Genomic DNA, 13,801 nt, shown 5'->3' with positions numbered 1-13,801 from the left:
TCCTTTGCTTTCTTATGGATTCTCAGCTTTAATAACTACAGGACTATAGCATTACAGGGAAAGATGCCATATTCTGTCAACTCTGCTGGAATCTATGATTTGAGTCCCAGGAGCCCTCTGAGAAAGGGAGTATCCTTGAGAGTCAACAACATGATCATTTAAGATGAACTAAGGCCCAGTTTTAGAACATTATCCACATTCAACACAATCTCAGGAGCAATGTGCGCACAGCTCCCCTACCACTGCCACACATAAAAAATATGTGCCCCTGCAGAGAAGCACGAGATTGAACTTAACGTTTTCCCCTTTAGTTAACACTATCAACGTTTCGCTCTACTGTGGGAATTGTGATCGAATCAAAGCAATATTAGCCACTTTCAATGTAATATACCAAAACGAAATATGCAAAATTTAGTATGCAAAACTAACTGTGCAAGAGATGTTCTTGTAGGCAGAGCGCATTGGAGTAGGATTTTATTGCATTGACAGGCAGGACTCAGGCCGTACTCTACACAGACCAGTGCGCCATAACCAATCAGAGCTGCAGTAGGCCTATATGCAAATAGCCATTGCCATATATGGATCTGTGCCATTCACTTTGAACTGGACTGTGTTTAGGCTACTGTATGAGTGGTCAGGAGTAGATGCGCTTGTTTTGAGATCAAAGTCAGAGCTGCATGTAGCCATGTGTGCACATTTGTTAATATTCTTTGCTAGTTAGAGTGTTATTAGCCCAGTTATAGCTAATTTCTAGTCAACAATGGGGGAGTGGTTGGTTCCAACAAGAGCACAAAATGTGTGTATTTCTAGCCATCTTTGAAAAGCGAATCAGGTAAAGAGCTTTTTTTATGTCTTAAAGGGGAAGTGTTGTATTTTGAGACTGTCTTGAATAAGCTAAGTAGCCAATAGGCAGTGCGTAGCATAATTTGTCTGATTCACTGTAATAATGGTATGGGAATAATAATGCATTTTATTTTGTAAAGTGGTTTATTGAATCAAACACAACATTTTAAGTCAACTCCTAAACAGGTTAATGTCAAGCCCTACATGTTTGTTTTTGTTAAGTCTCATGGAATGTAGGCATTGAACACCACACATTGGCTGCTACTGTAAGCTGAATGATAGAACAGCTATTTCCATGTTAAAATGTTATGGGATGTGTTTTTCTCCATTGTTTTTGATGGTAGGCCACTCTGGTAGGCCTACATTATGATCAAATAGCCACAGTAGCCTACTTGGCCACTGTTAAAACTAACTTAAAGCAGGTGTTCATAGTAAACGCGCAGCTGAAGTTCTACAGAATTTTCACAACGTTCAAGTTTGCACTCAGCAGACCTGAAATGTTCTCAGTACCTACATTATTTTGAGGGAACATTGCTCAGGAGCCATAGGACTTTAGCACCAAAGCCAAAACTCAAGTTATGTCAATATCTGCCACCATTAGAACAATATACTGTAACCCACATAGCAATGTGCATAGTTATTGGAATTGCCCAGTGAATGAAACCTGAAATAGCTTAGAGTCACACCTATCTGAGGCATTCCACAGACCTACAGCCTTTGCTCTTTGGCTTCTGTAGAAGAGACATTGAGCTTGTAATTTATATTGTCTACAAATAGAATTAAAGATTGTTGATTCAGTCATTTTACAGGGCACATCTCTGACAGTCAATGGCAACACTGCAAGTTCATGCCAAATCCAAATCCAGACAGCCCCAGCTTGCTACTGCTCCCTATACCTCAGAGTTGACCTCATTGTTATGGAGTGAAGGTTAGCAGACCATATCTAGAGGACATCACTGGCTCCTCAAATCACTCTGATTGAACCATACTATCCTGCCAATAACTGCAATAATGATTTGATAGATTGCAACATCTGTGTCCCTTCAGATACATATAGTTTGGTTCCTGGGGGTCTGTCTGTCCAACAGGCCCACACTCCCACTGCTCACAGCTAAATGGTTATGCATTTAGTACATTCTGCGGTCAAAGAAATCCGTTGGTAAGTTTAATGAGACCATAAACGGTCTGTTCTCATCTACATTAGCAGGGTTAATACAATGGGCTCTCCTACTGTTCTGACTCCTCATTTGGAGCTACCGGAAAGTGTAAATGAATGGAAATACTCAAGTGGAATATATAGACCTAGGGGAGCAATCATTGCAAAAAGGCACAATAAAGCAATTGAGAAAAAAAATCTCAGTTACAGGTTTAATTCATTTAGATTTTTCATACTGTATCACACCATTTAAGAAATCTTAAGACATTGTATAAAGCCTAGATAAACATCAAAATACTTGTATAATATGTTTATTTCTCTATATTCTTATGATTATACACTACACAGTTTTACAATTCAGTGATTCATACAGTCATTGTGTGTTAGTTGGTGTGGGAGAGTCTGTCTGGAAGAGATCCATATTGCTGCCCTTCTGGTGACATGACCGCAGGCTGGTTGTTAGCACCATACAACCATATAAATATACACATTTGTATATTTGTCCCACTAAAGAAATGTGTTAATACTCTACGGTGAACACATAGTGGTCGCTTTGTCCAGCTGGCTAAAGCTGGTGGTGTATGCATCTCTAAGCAGTTCTGACAGGATAGAGTCAGAGAGATGAGGGGTGCTGTCCGGCAGGCTCTCCGTATCAGAGTTGTCCCTGGGTGATGTGTCCCCTGTCCCCAGACCGTGTCCCCAGCTCTGGGATATCTCACACTTCTCCAACAGAGTCCTCAGCTGCTCCTCCAGTAGTATTGGTGTGTCAAACTGGAAAGAGAGAGGGCAAGAGAGAGATAGACAGACAGAGACAATGACAAAGACAGAGAGACAAAATACTGTAAAGGAAACAAGAAATAGCAGTATTCCTACTGCAGCCATTTTTAGTAGGCCGATGACTTGGTTCCGATAAGCTCTGATGAAAATGCTCTACCATTGATAGCAGTGGTATTTCAAGATGATAAATGAACCTGCCACGGAAGTCCCTGTGCTTGGTTGGACTGCGTCCCACAAAATGGTTTGCCTAAAACACTTGTAGTTGGACGAGAGGTTGTTTTTCTGCAGATAAGTAAGAGTCTTCGCAGAGCCTTTTGGAAATGCAGGGAGTTCAAGGAGATAGCCAATCCACAGAAATGGGTTACACGGATGACAGAATTCAAATGTCAACTGTTTGAAATATATGTAGATATATTTGTTATAAAGAATACTACACTGCTCAAAAAAATTAAGGGAACACTTAAACAACACAATGTAACTCCAAGTAAATCACACTTCTGTGAAATCAAACTGTCCACTTAGGAAGCAACACTGATTGACAATACATTTCACATGCTGTTGTGCAAATGGAATAGACAACAGGTGGAAATTATAGGCAATTAGCAAGACACCCCCAATAAAGAAGTGGTTCTGCAGGTGGTGACCACAGACCACTTCTCAGTTCCTATGCTTCCTGGCTGATGTTTTGGTCACTTTTGAATGCTGGCGGTGCTTTCACTCTAGTGGTAGCATGAGACGGAGTCTACAACCCACACAAGTGGCTCAGGTAGTGCAGCTCATCCAGGATGGCACATCAATGCGAGCTGTGGCAAGAAGGTTTGCTGTGTCTGTCAGCGTAGTGTCCAGAGCATGGAGGCGCTACCAGGAGACAGGCCAGTACATCAGGAGACGTGGAGGAGGCCGTAGGAGGGCAACAACCCAGCAGCAGGACCGCTACCTCTGCCTTTGTGCAAGGAGGAGCAGGAGGAGCACTGCCAGAGCTCTGCAAAATGACCTCCAGTAGGCCACAAATGTGCATGTTTCTGCTCAAATGGTCAGAAACAGACTCCATGAGGGTGGTAAGAGGGCCCGACGTCCACAGGTGGGGGTTGTGCTTACAGCCCAACACCGTGCAGGACGTTTGGCATTTGCCAGAGAACACCAAGATTGGCAAATTCGCCACTGGCGCCCTGTGCTCTTCACAGATGAAAGCAGGTTCACAATGAGCACATGTGACAGACGTGACAGAGTCTGGAGACGCCGTGGAGAACGTTCTGCTGCCTGCAACATCCTCCAGCATGACCGGTTTGGCGGTGGATCAGTCATGGTGTGGGGTGGCATTTCTTTGGGGGGCTGCACAGCCCTCCATGTGCTCGCCAGAGGTAGCCTGACTGCCATTAGGTACCGAGATGAGATCCTCAGACTCCTTGTGAGACCATATGCTGGTGCGGTTGGCCCTGGGTTCCTCCTAATGCAAGACAATGCTAGACCTCATGTGGCTGGAGTGTGTCAGCAGTTCCTGCAAGAGGAAGGCATTGATGCTATGGACTGGCCCGCCCGTTCCCCAGACCTGAATCCAATTGAGCACATCTGGGACATCATGTCTCGCTCCATCCACCAACGCCACGTTGCACCACAGACTGTCCAGGAGTTGGCGGATACTTTAGTCCAGGTCTGGGAGGAGATCCCTCAGGAGACCATCCGCCACCTCATCAGTAGCATGCCCAGGCGTTGTAGGGAGGTCATACAGGCACGTGGAGGCCACACACACTACTGAGCCTCATTTTGACTTGTTTTAAGGACATTACATCAAAGTTGGATCAGCCTGTAGTGTGGTTTTCCACTTTAATTTTGAGGGTGACTCCAAATCCAGACCTCCATGGGTTGATACATTTGATTTCCATTGATAATTTTTTGTGTGATTTTGTTGTCAGCACATTCAACTATGTAAAGAAAAAAAAAATTAATAAGATTATTTCATTCATTCAGATCTAGGATGTGTTGTTTAAGTGTTCCCTTTATTTTTTTGAGCAGTGTATATTTCCTTTGACGTATTCAAAAGGACTACTTTTAACAATGTCCACCGAAAATTTTACAAAAACACATTTACTTGAAGAACAGTGCGGAGACAGTGTGTACTGAATATATGGTGATAACACTAACCACTGAGAAACATTACACACTTAACCTTCTCTCAACCTAAAATGTTTTACTGGTGTGTTTGGGTCACACACTAAATGATAAGGGTCATGAGGGAACGACAGCGACTAGAAATACAGTTGAAGTTGGAAGTTTACATACACTTAGCTTGGAGTCATTAAAACTTGTTTTTCAACCACTCCACAAATTTCTTGTTAACAAACTATAGTTTTGGCAAGTCGGTTAGAACATCTACTTTGTGCATGACACAAGTCATTTTCCCAACAATTGTTTACAGACAGATTATTTCACTTATAATTCACTGTATCACAATTCCAGTCGGTCAGAAGTTTACATACACTAACTTGACTGTGCCTTTAAACAGCTTGGAAAATACCAGAAAATGATGTCATGGCTTTAGAAGCTTCTGATAGGCTAATTGACATCATTTGAGTCAATTGGAGGTGTACCTGTAGATGTATTTCAAGGCCTACCTTCAAATTCAGTGCCTCTTTGCTTGACATCATGGGAAAATTAAAAGAAATCAGCCAAGACCTCAGAAAAAAAATGGTAGACCTCCACAAGTCTGGTTCATCCTTGGGAGAAATTTCCAAATGCCTTAAGGTTCCACGTTCATCTGTACAAACAATAGTACGCAAGTATAAACACAATGGGACCACGCAGTCGTCATACCGCTCAGGAAGGAGACGCGTTCTGTCTCCTAGAGATTAACGTACTTTGCAAATCAATCCCAGAACAACAGCAAAGGAACTTGTGATGATGCTGGAGGAAACAGGTACAAAAGTATCTATATCCACAGTAAAACAAGTCCTATATCGACATAACCTGAAAGGCCGCTCAGCAAGGAAGAAGCCACTGCTCCAAAACCGCCATAAAAAAGCCAGACTACGGTTTGCAACTGCACATGGGGACAAAGATCGTACTTTTTGGAGAAATGTCCTCTGGTCTGATGAAACAATAAAATAACTGTTTGGCCATAATGACCATCGTTATGTTTGGAGGAAAAAGGGGGATGCTTGCAAGCCGAAGAACACCATCCCAACTGTGAAGCACGGGGGCGGCAACATAATGCCGTGGGTGCACTTCACAAAATAGATGGCATCATGAGGAAGGAAAATGATGTGGATATATTGAAGCAACATCTCAAGACATCAGTCAGGAAGTTAAAGCTTGGTCGCAAATGGGTCTTCCAAATGGACAATGACCCCAAGCATACTTCCAAAGTTGTGGCAAAATGGCTTAAGGACAACAAAGTCAAGGTATTGGCGCAGTGGTCTAAGGCACTGCATCGGAGTGCTAGCTGTGCCACTAGAGATCCTGGTTCGAATCCAGGCTCTGTCGTAGCCGGCCGTGACCGGGAGACCCATGGGGCGGCTCACAATTGGCCCAGGGTAGGGGAGGGAATGACCGGCAGGGATGTAGCTCAGTTGGTAGAGCATGGCGTTTGCAACGCCAGGGTTGTGGGTTCGTTTCCCACGGGGGGCCAGTATGAAAAATTAAAAAATTATGTATGTACTAATTGTAAGTCGCTCTGGATAAGAGCGTCTGCTAAATGACTAAACATTTCTTGGAGTGGCCATCACAAAGCCCTGACCTCAATCCTATAGAAAATGTGTGGGCAAAACTGAAAAAGTGTTTGCAAGCAAGGAGGCCTACAAACCTGACTCAGTTACACCAGCTCTGTCAGGAGGAATGGGCCAAAATTCACCCAACTTATTGTGGAAGGCTAACCGAAACGTTTGATCCAAGTTAAACAATTTAAAGGCAATGCTACCTTCTGACCCACTGGGAATGTGATGAAAGAAATAAAAGCTTAAATCATTCTCTCTACTATTATGCTGACATGTCACATTCTTAAATTAAAGTGGTGATCCTAACTGACCTAAGACAGGGAACTTTTACTAGGATTAAATGTCAGGAATTGTGAAAAACTGAGTTTAAATGTATTTGGCTAAGGTGTATGTAAACTTCCGACTTCAACTGTACATGTGCTGGACTGTAAATGAGCCATTATTGCAACTTGAAACCACTATCATTAAAACACATTGCCATCGGTCAATTACAGTCAGAGTTTGAGTGTTCATGGATGAGGCAATAAAAAAATCACCCCATGGTCAGCTTGCAGTAATGGGTACATCTGGCTCTAGGCTTACCAATAACATGTGCGTTGGACATGGGAAGCACATGTGAGCTTCCCCTATGGAGAGAGAGTAGCCTTAATAGCTATAACAAAGTGCTCTGATCCCACGGAGTGGCTGACCCTAGATGCCCCTCTGCCGTGCGGGCCGGGGGTGTTGCTGGGTGACTGATGTGTGTTCCCCTGTCTGTCTCTGCCCAGTGTGTCTGTACCCAGTCTGTCTCTGCCCAGTCTGCTCTCCATAGCTCCCACTCATTAAGACCTGTGCTGCAGCCGGGGCTTCTGGGATGCCGTCCAGCAGCCCAGAGATCACATTCCAGCAAACAGAGAAAGTGCTGCGTTGACAGGAAAGTGAGGAACCCTTTCCAAAATAAATGAAAAGTGACTTGTTTCAATGAGGTGCTGTGTTTTGGGACTGCACTCTCTCACAGGGTTATCATTGAGTGGGGAATGAGGCCGTCAGGCCTCGTTGGGCACTTGTAACGCAGAGCAAAGCTATCAAACGTTGGTTCCGTTGGGAAAAGGACAGCCTGGAGAATGCATGTCTTTGTGAGACAATCCGTTTGAACACTCTGGGGAGTGAGCTGGGAAACACTATGGCACAATATTATATATGCATTGCCCCAATTGTTGACCAGGCTATGTTACAGCTGCAATGCAACTTTGCTGCCTTAAAGAAAGCCCTGGTCAGTTTAAAACGTGTACTTAATGCGGGCAAGACTAAATATATGTTGTGTTCTAATTTCTCGCAAAAATGTTTCAGATGAAGTACATCTTTATTAATTGGATGGTTCTCCCATCGATCAGGTTCCTGCCTATAAAAAGGGCTCCCGAGTGGCGCAGCGGTCTAAGGCACTGCATCTCAGTGCTTGAGGCGTCACTACAGACCCCCTGGTTCGATTCCAGGCTGTATCACAACCGGCCGTGATTGGGAGTCCCATAGGGCGGTGCACAATTGGCCCAGCGTCGTCTGGGTTTGGCCGGTGTAGGCCGTCATTGTAAATAATAATTTGTTCTTAACTGACTTGCCTAGTTAAATAAAGGTAAAATAAAAATAAATAAATCTGGCATTTGGATTGACAAAGACAATGTTTAAGGCCAGGCACCACAGGCAAAAATTGTGATTTCGCTTCCATCTGTCAATTTTCAGATTTTGGGATATTTTGCAACAATAACTCCCATACTTTCATAAAATATACAAATACATCGGCAATAATGTATATAAATACTTGATTTGAATTATTTTATCCCAACTCCGTCAACTACACCTAGCATAAATGTCGTTCTTGTTAGCATGTTTCATGTAGAACTTCAACCGCTATTTTTTAAATTCTCCACGTTGAATCATACATCATTAAAAAGCTTGTTTTCCGGAGCATAGCGTTAGCTAGTCCATACATGGCTATATCCGTTGTAGACGTCGTGCTGAAAGATTAGTAATTTCCTGACATCCGATTGGTTACTGGCATTTAAAGGCCCTTTCCGGCAACCTGATTGGTTAAAATGCCTCATGTGCCGCGCAGCACTTCCTTGTTTGAAAATATTTCCCGCGAAGAATCCCCGTAAAGAGAGACAAAATTAGAAAATATCGAAGAATATACCTACAGTATGTGAATAAAAAGAAGCAAAGTCAGTTAGCCAATGAGAGAAAAGCAGTGAATGAAATAAAAAATTGGCCTGATCAGCCGATCGAGGCAATGGCAGTACAGGTAGAGGAAAAGGAGGTAGCCGGCAGCAGCACGTCGAGACGCAAATTACTTGAGATGAAGATGACAGCTAGCAGCGATCAAACAGACAGCAGCCAGCCAACAATGGCTTTTATTCCACGTTACAAATAAACCAACTTATATATGATATCATTTGCCCTAAGTGTCTAAACACTGGTGTCTAAACACAATCACCATAGACCCCACCAACCAGGGATTCTGTAATTCTGTCATGATAGAATGTGCACACTGTGAAGGTAATCGTGATGCATTTAGGAGGTGTTTACACTTCCTCCAGGCTGCAGGAGTGCTCCAGGGGAGATGTGGCATTTGATATAAATGTGAGGATGGTTCTTCTAGCCCACGAACTTGGACTTGGTTATGCAGCTCTAAAGAAAATAAGCAAAGTCCTAGGGATTCCTTCCTTGCTTCTCAGCTCATATCAGGTAAATAATATCAGGTAAATAAAAAGGGAGAGAAGGCCATTATTGTCAGGTGACTTGCTGTGTATAAATAATATATATTTCCTTGCTCCAGCAAATGTATTCAACGTGAATAAACAGAGTGATAGGAAAACAAAACTATACAATGAGACTGTCACGTAGGCCTACAGTGTCAGAGCCATGTGAGAGCTATAGTCTCTAGCTGCTCCATTCCCTCATACAGTGGGGAAAAAAGTATTTAGTCAGCCACCAATTGTGCAAGTTCTTCCACTTAAAAAGATGAGAGAGGCCTGTAATTTTCATCATAGGTACACATCAACTATGACAGACGAAAAGAGAAAAAAAAAATCCAGAAAATCACATTGTATGATTTTTAATGAATTTATTTGCAAATTATGGTGGAAAATAAGTATTTGGTCAATAACAAAAGTTTCTCAATACTTTGTTATATACCCTTTGTTGGCAATGACACAGGTCAAACGTTTTCTGTAAGTCTTCACAAGGTTTTCACACACTGTTGCTGGTATTTTGGCCCATTCCTTCATGCAGATCTCCTCTAGAGCAGTGATGTTTTGGGTCTGTCGCTGGGCAACACGGACTTTCAACTCCCTCCAAAGATTTTCTATGGGGTTGAGATCTGGAGACTGGCTAGGCCACTCCAGGATCTTGAAATGCTTCTTACGAAGCCACTCCTTCGTTGCCCGGGCGGTGTGTTTGGGATCATTGTCATGCTGAAAGACCCAGCCACGTTTCATCTTCAATGCCCTTGCTGATGGAAGGAGGTTTTCACTCAAAATCTCACGATACATGGCCCCATTCATTCTTTCCTTTACACGGATCAGTCGTCCTGGTCCCTTTGCAGAAAAACAGCCCCAAAGCATGATGTTTCCACCCCCATGCTTCACAGTAGGTATGGTGTTCTTTGGATGCAACTCAGCATTCTTTGTCCTCCAAACATGACGAGTTGAGTTTTTACCAAAAAGTTATATTTTGGTTTCATCTGACCATATGACATTCTCCCAATCCTCTTCTGGATCATCCAAATGCACTCTAGCAAACTAGGGCCTGGACATGTACTGGCTTAAGCAGGGGGACACGTCTGGCACTGCAGGATTTGAGTCCCTGGCGGCGTAGTGTGTTACTGATGGTAGGCTTTGTTACTTTGGTCCCAGCTCTCTGCAGGTCATTCACTAGGTCCCCCCGTGTGGTTCTGGGATTTTTGCTCACCGTTCTTGTGATCATTTTGACCCCACGGGGTGAGATCTTGCGTGGAGCCCCAGATCGAGGGAGATTATCAGTGGTCTCCTATCATTGCTACGCTGACGACACACAACTAATCTTCTCCTTTCCCCCTTCTGATAACCAGGTGGCGAATCGCATCTCTGCATGTCTGGCAGACATATTAGTATGGATGATGGATCACCACCTCAAGCTGAACCTCGGCAAGACGGAGCTGCTCTTCCTCCCGGGGAAGGACTGCCCGTTCCATGATCTCGCCATCACGGTTGACAACTCCGTTGTGTCCTCCTCCCAGAGTGCGAAGAGCCTTGGCGTGACCCTGGACAACACCCTGTCGTTCTCCGCTAACATCAAGGCGGTGACCCGATCCTGTAGGTTCATGCTCTACAACATTCGGAGAGTACGACCCTGCCTTACACAGGAAGCGGCACAGGTCCTAATCCAGGCACTTGTCATCTCCCCGTCTGGATTACTGCAACTCGCTGTTGGCTGTGCTCCCTGCCTGTGCCATTAAACCCCTACAACTCATCCAGAATGCCGCAGCCGTCTGGTGTTCAACCTTCCCAAGTTCTCTCACGTCACCCCGCTCCTCCGCACACTCCACTGGCTTCCAGTTGAAGCTCGCATCTGCTACAATACCATGGTGCTTGCCTACGGAGCTGTGAGGGGAACGGCACCTCCGTACCTTCAGGCTCTGATCAGTCCCTACACCCAAACGAGGGCACTGCGTTCATCCACCTCTGGCCTGCTGGCTCCCCTACCTCTGCGGAAGCATAGTTCCCGCTCAGCCCAGTCAAAACTGTTCGCTGCTCTGGCAACCCAATGGTGGAACAAGCTCCCTCACGACGCCAGGACAGCGGAGTCACTCACCACCTTCCGGAGACATTTGAAACCCCACCTCTTTAAGGAATACCTGGGATAGGATAAAGTAATCCTTCTACCCCCCCCTTTACTCCAACCCCCCCCCAAAAAAAAAAAACAACAAACATTGTAAAATGGTTATCCCACTGGCTATAAGGTGAATGCACCTATTTGTAAGTCGCTCTGGATAAGAGTGTCTGCTAAATGACGTAAATGTAAATGTCTTGTATGTCTTCCATTTCCTAATAATTACTCCCACAGTTGATTTCTTCAAACCAAGCTGCTTACCTATTGCAGATTCAGTCTTCCCAGCCTGGTGCAGGTCTACAATTTTGTTTCTGGTGTCCTTTGACAGCTCTTTGGTCTTGGCCATAGTGGAGTTTGGAGTGTGACTGTTTGAGGTTGTGGACAGGTGTCTTTTATACTGATAACAAGTTCAAACAGGTGCCATTAATACAGGTAGCGAGTGGAGGACAGAGGAGCCTCTTAAAGAAGTTGTTACAGGTCTGTGAGAGCCAGAAATCGTGCTTGTTTGTAGGTGACCAAATACTTATTTTCCTCCATCATTTGCAAATAAATTCATAAAAAATCCTACAATGTGATTTTATGGATTTTTTTCTCTCAATTTGTCTGTCATAGTTGACGTGTACCTATGATGAAAATTACAGGCCTCTCTCATCTTTTTAATTGGGAGAACTTGCACAATTGGTGGCTGACTAAATACTTTTTTCCCCCACTGTACATAGGGTAACATGCTGATATTTAGTCCTGCAGTTATGACTGTAATGTCGACAGACATAATAAGTACTCCCCCCGAGTTGCAGAGAGGGCTACAGTCAATGGAGAGTGCTGCAATGCTAATTAGAAGAGCACAGATATACAGTAGACCCAGACATAGCAGAGTTGCTGAAGGAGGATGAGGATGCCATCATAGACATTCATGTATCCTTTGATGGCACTTGGCACAAGAGACGATTCACTTCCAACTACGGGATAGGTGTGTGCATTGGTGCTGGTACCAGTGAGCCCTAGAAAATGGTGAAGATCCACCCAGTCACAAAAACCATGGAGGCAATACATTTTTTTATAGAGACGTTGCACAGAAAATGGTACCTGTATATTATAGGATGTCAAATGATAACCTCCTCAAAAGAATAGAGCACGGTGGAACCCAGAATTCAAATGAATGTCTGAACTCTGTAATATGGTCGCGATGCCCCAAAACTGTCTTTGTGGGCAAAAGCTGCATTGACGCAGCAGCCAGTATGGCAGTGGGCATGTTCAATGAGGGAGCCACTGCTATATCAAATGTGATGGACAAATTGTGGCTTGACAGCACTTTGGTGGCAGTGGAAGCAATCAGAGAGGAGAATGCGAGGCGTGTTGTGAGAGCTGATGCTGCTTTAATGGAGTGTGCCAAGCATAGGCACAGGTCCCATGATGGTCAAGAAAGTAAAGCGGCACCAACAACAACTCAAAGAGGGCCTTACATATGGGGCAGGCATAGCTGATGAATGTTCTGCACTTTTCAACAGCCATACAAAAGCCTTGTATGCGAGAAATTTAGCAAAGTGAAATGAGAATTTGACCAAAACTGCAGATTTGCCCAACAGACAAGTATTCAAAGCATATGCTCTATTGCTTGAAAATTTTTATTAAATGTGCTAATGTATTTGTAAAAGGTATATTTGATGTTTATTTGTCAGTTTAGAAGTGATATATGAATAAGAGATTAATTAATGGTCATATTTATGGAAAGTACATTTTAATTGCATTAGCCTATCTTTATTGGCCATGTTCTCTAAATAACATGTTTCCTGTGAGCCAATACATTTTTCTCAGGCTTCAAAGGACGTACATTCACATTATTCCACACACAGTTCTTAGGTCTTATAGTCAGACTTTTACAGAGTTTTTTTTTAAATATCTTGTGTTGTGTTGATTTGAAGTGTCCTTTTATTTGTAAATATATGCAAAATATGCATCCGTCATACATTTTACACATACGTGTTTTTTAAAGAATTCCTTGAAATGACAATATTTTGATAAACTGTTCCGTAAAAGTCTGACCATGGAGTGTCTTATCACAATAAAACAAAAACAATAATTCTGCCATGAAGCAATGTGTTGAAAAACAGATTCTCGCAATATGCAAATTAGCACATTTTAAGGAGGTTTTGCCTCATTTGCATATAAAAAATAAAATAAAAATACAGCTTGTAATGCTAAAATATATTGTATTTATGTATACTTTCAACTGGTAAAGTTTCAATCTGATAAGAGTAAAGGAAAATAAATCCCTATTAGCCTTAAAAAACAAGCTAGTTAAAAATAAGCTAGTTAAAAAGCTAAGATTTGAAGTGGGCTTCTTTAAAAAAAAATATATATATATATTGTCTCCTCTTCCTAAATAGCAGGAAGCAGATTGTACAGTCAACTTTCCTGCCAGTTCTTGACTATGGTGACACCATGTACCAGATTACAGTAGCCACTACTCTTA

General features: G+C 43.2%; 1 protein-coding gene across 2 annotated transcripts in view; it reads right to left on the bottom strand.

Annotated features, from left to right (window-relative positions):
- Positions 1 to 1,204: 1,204 nt before the first annotated feature.
- The window catches only part of fsip1 (fibrous sheath interacting protein 1), a 74,379-nt gene continuing 61,782 nt past the window's right edge, over positions 1,205 to 13,801 (bottom strand). For both annotated transcript variants that reach the window (XM_041855196.1, XM_041855198.1), the window contains exon 11: positions 1,205 to 2,770. In XM_041855196.1, the coding sequence (XP_041711130.1) occupies positions 2,528 to 2,770 (243 nt within the window). In that variant the 3' untranslated portion in view covers positions 1,205 to 2,527. The remainder of the gene's footprint in view (positions 2,771 to 13,801) is intronic.

Source organism: Coregonus clupeaformis, chromosome 29 (assembly GCF_020615455.1).
Source record: "Coregonus clupeaformis isolate EN_2021a chromosome 29, ASM2061545v1, whole genome shotgun sequence".
Classification (NCBI taxonomy): Eukaryota; Metazoa; Chordata; class Actinopteri; order Salmoniformes; family Salmonidae; genus Coregonus; species Coregonus clupeaformis.
Note: the sequence above shows the minus strand (reverse complement) of the source record. Positions and strands in the feature narration are given on the sequence as shown.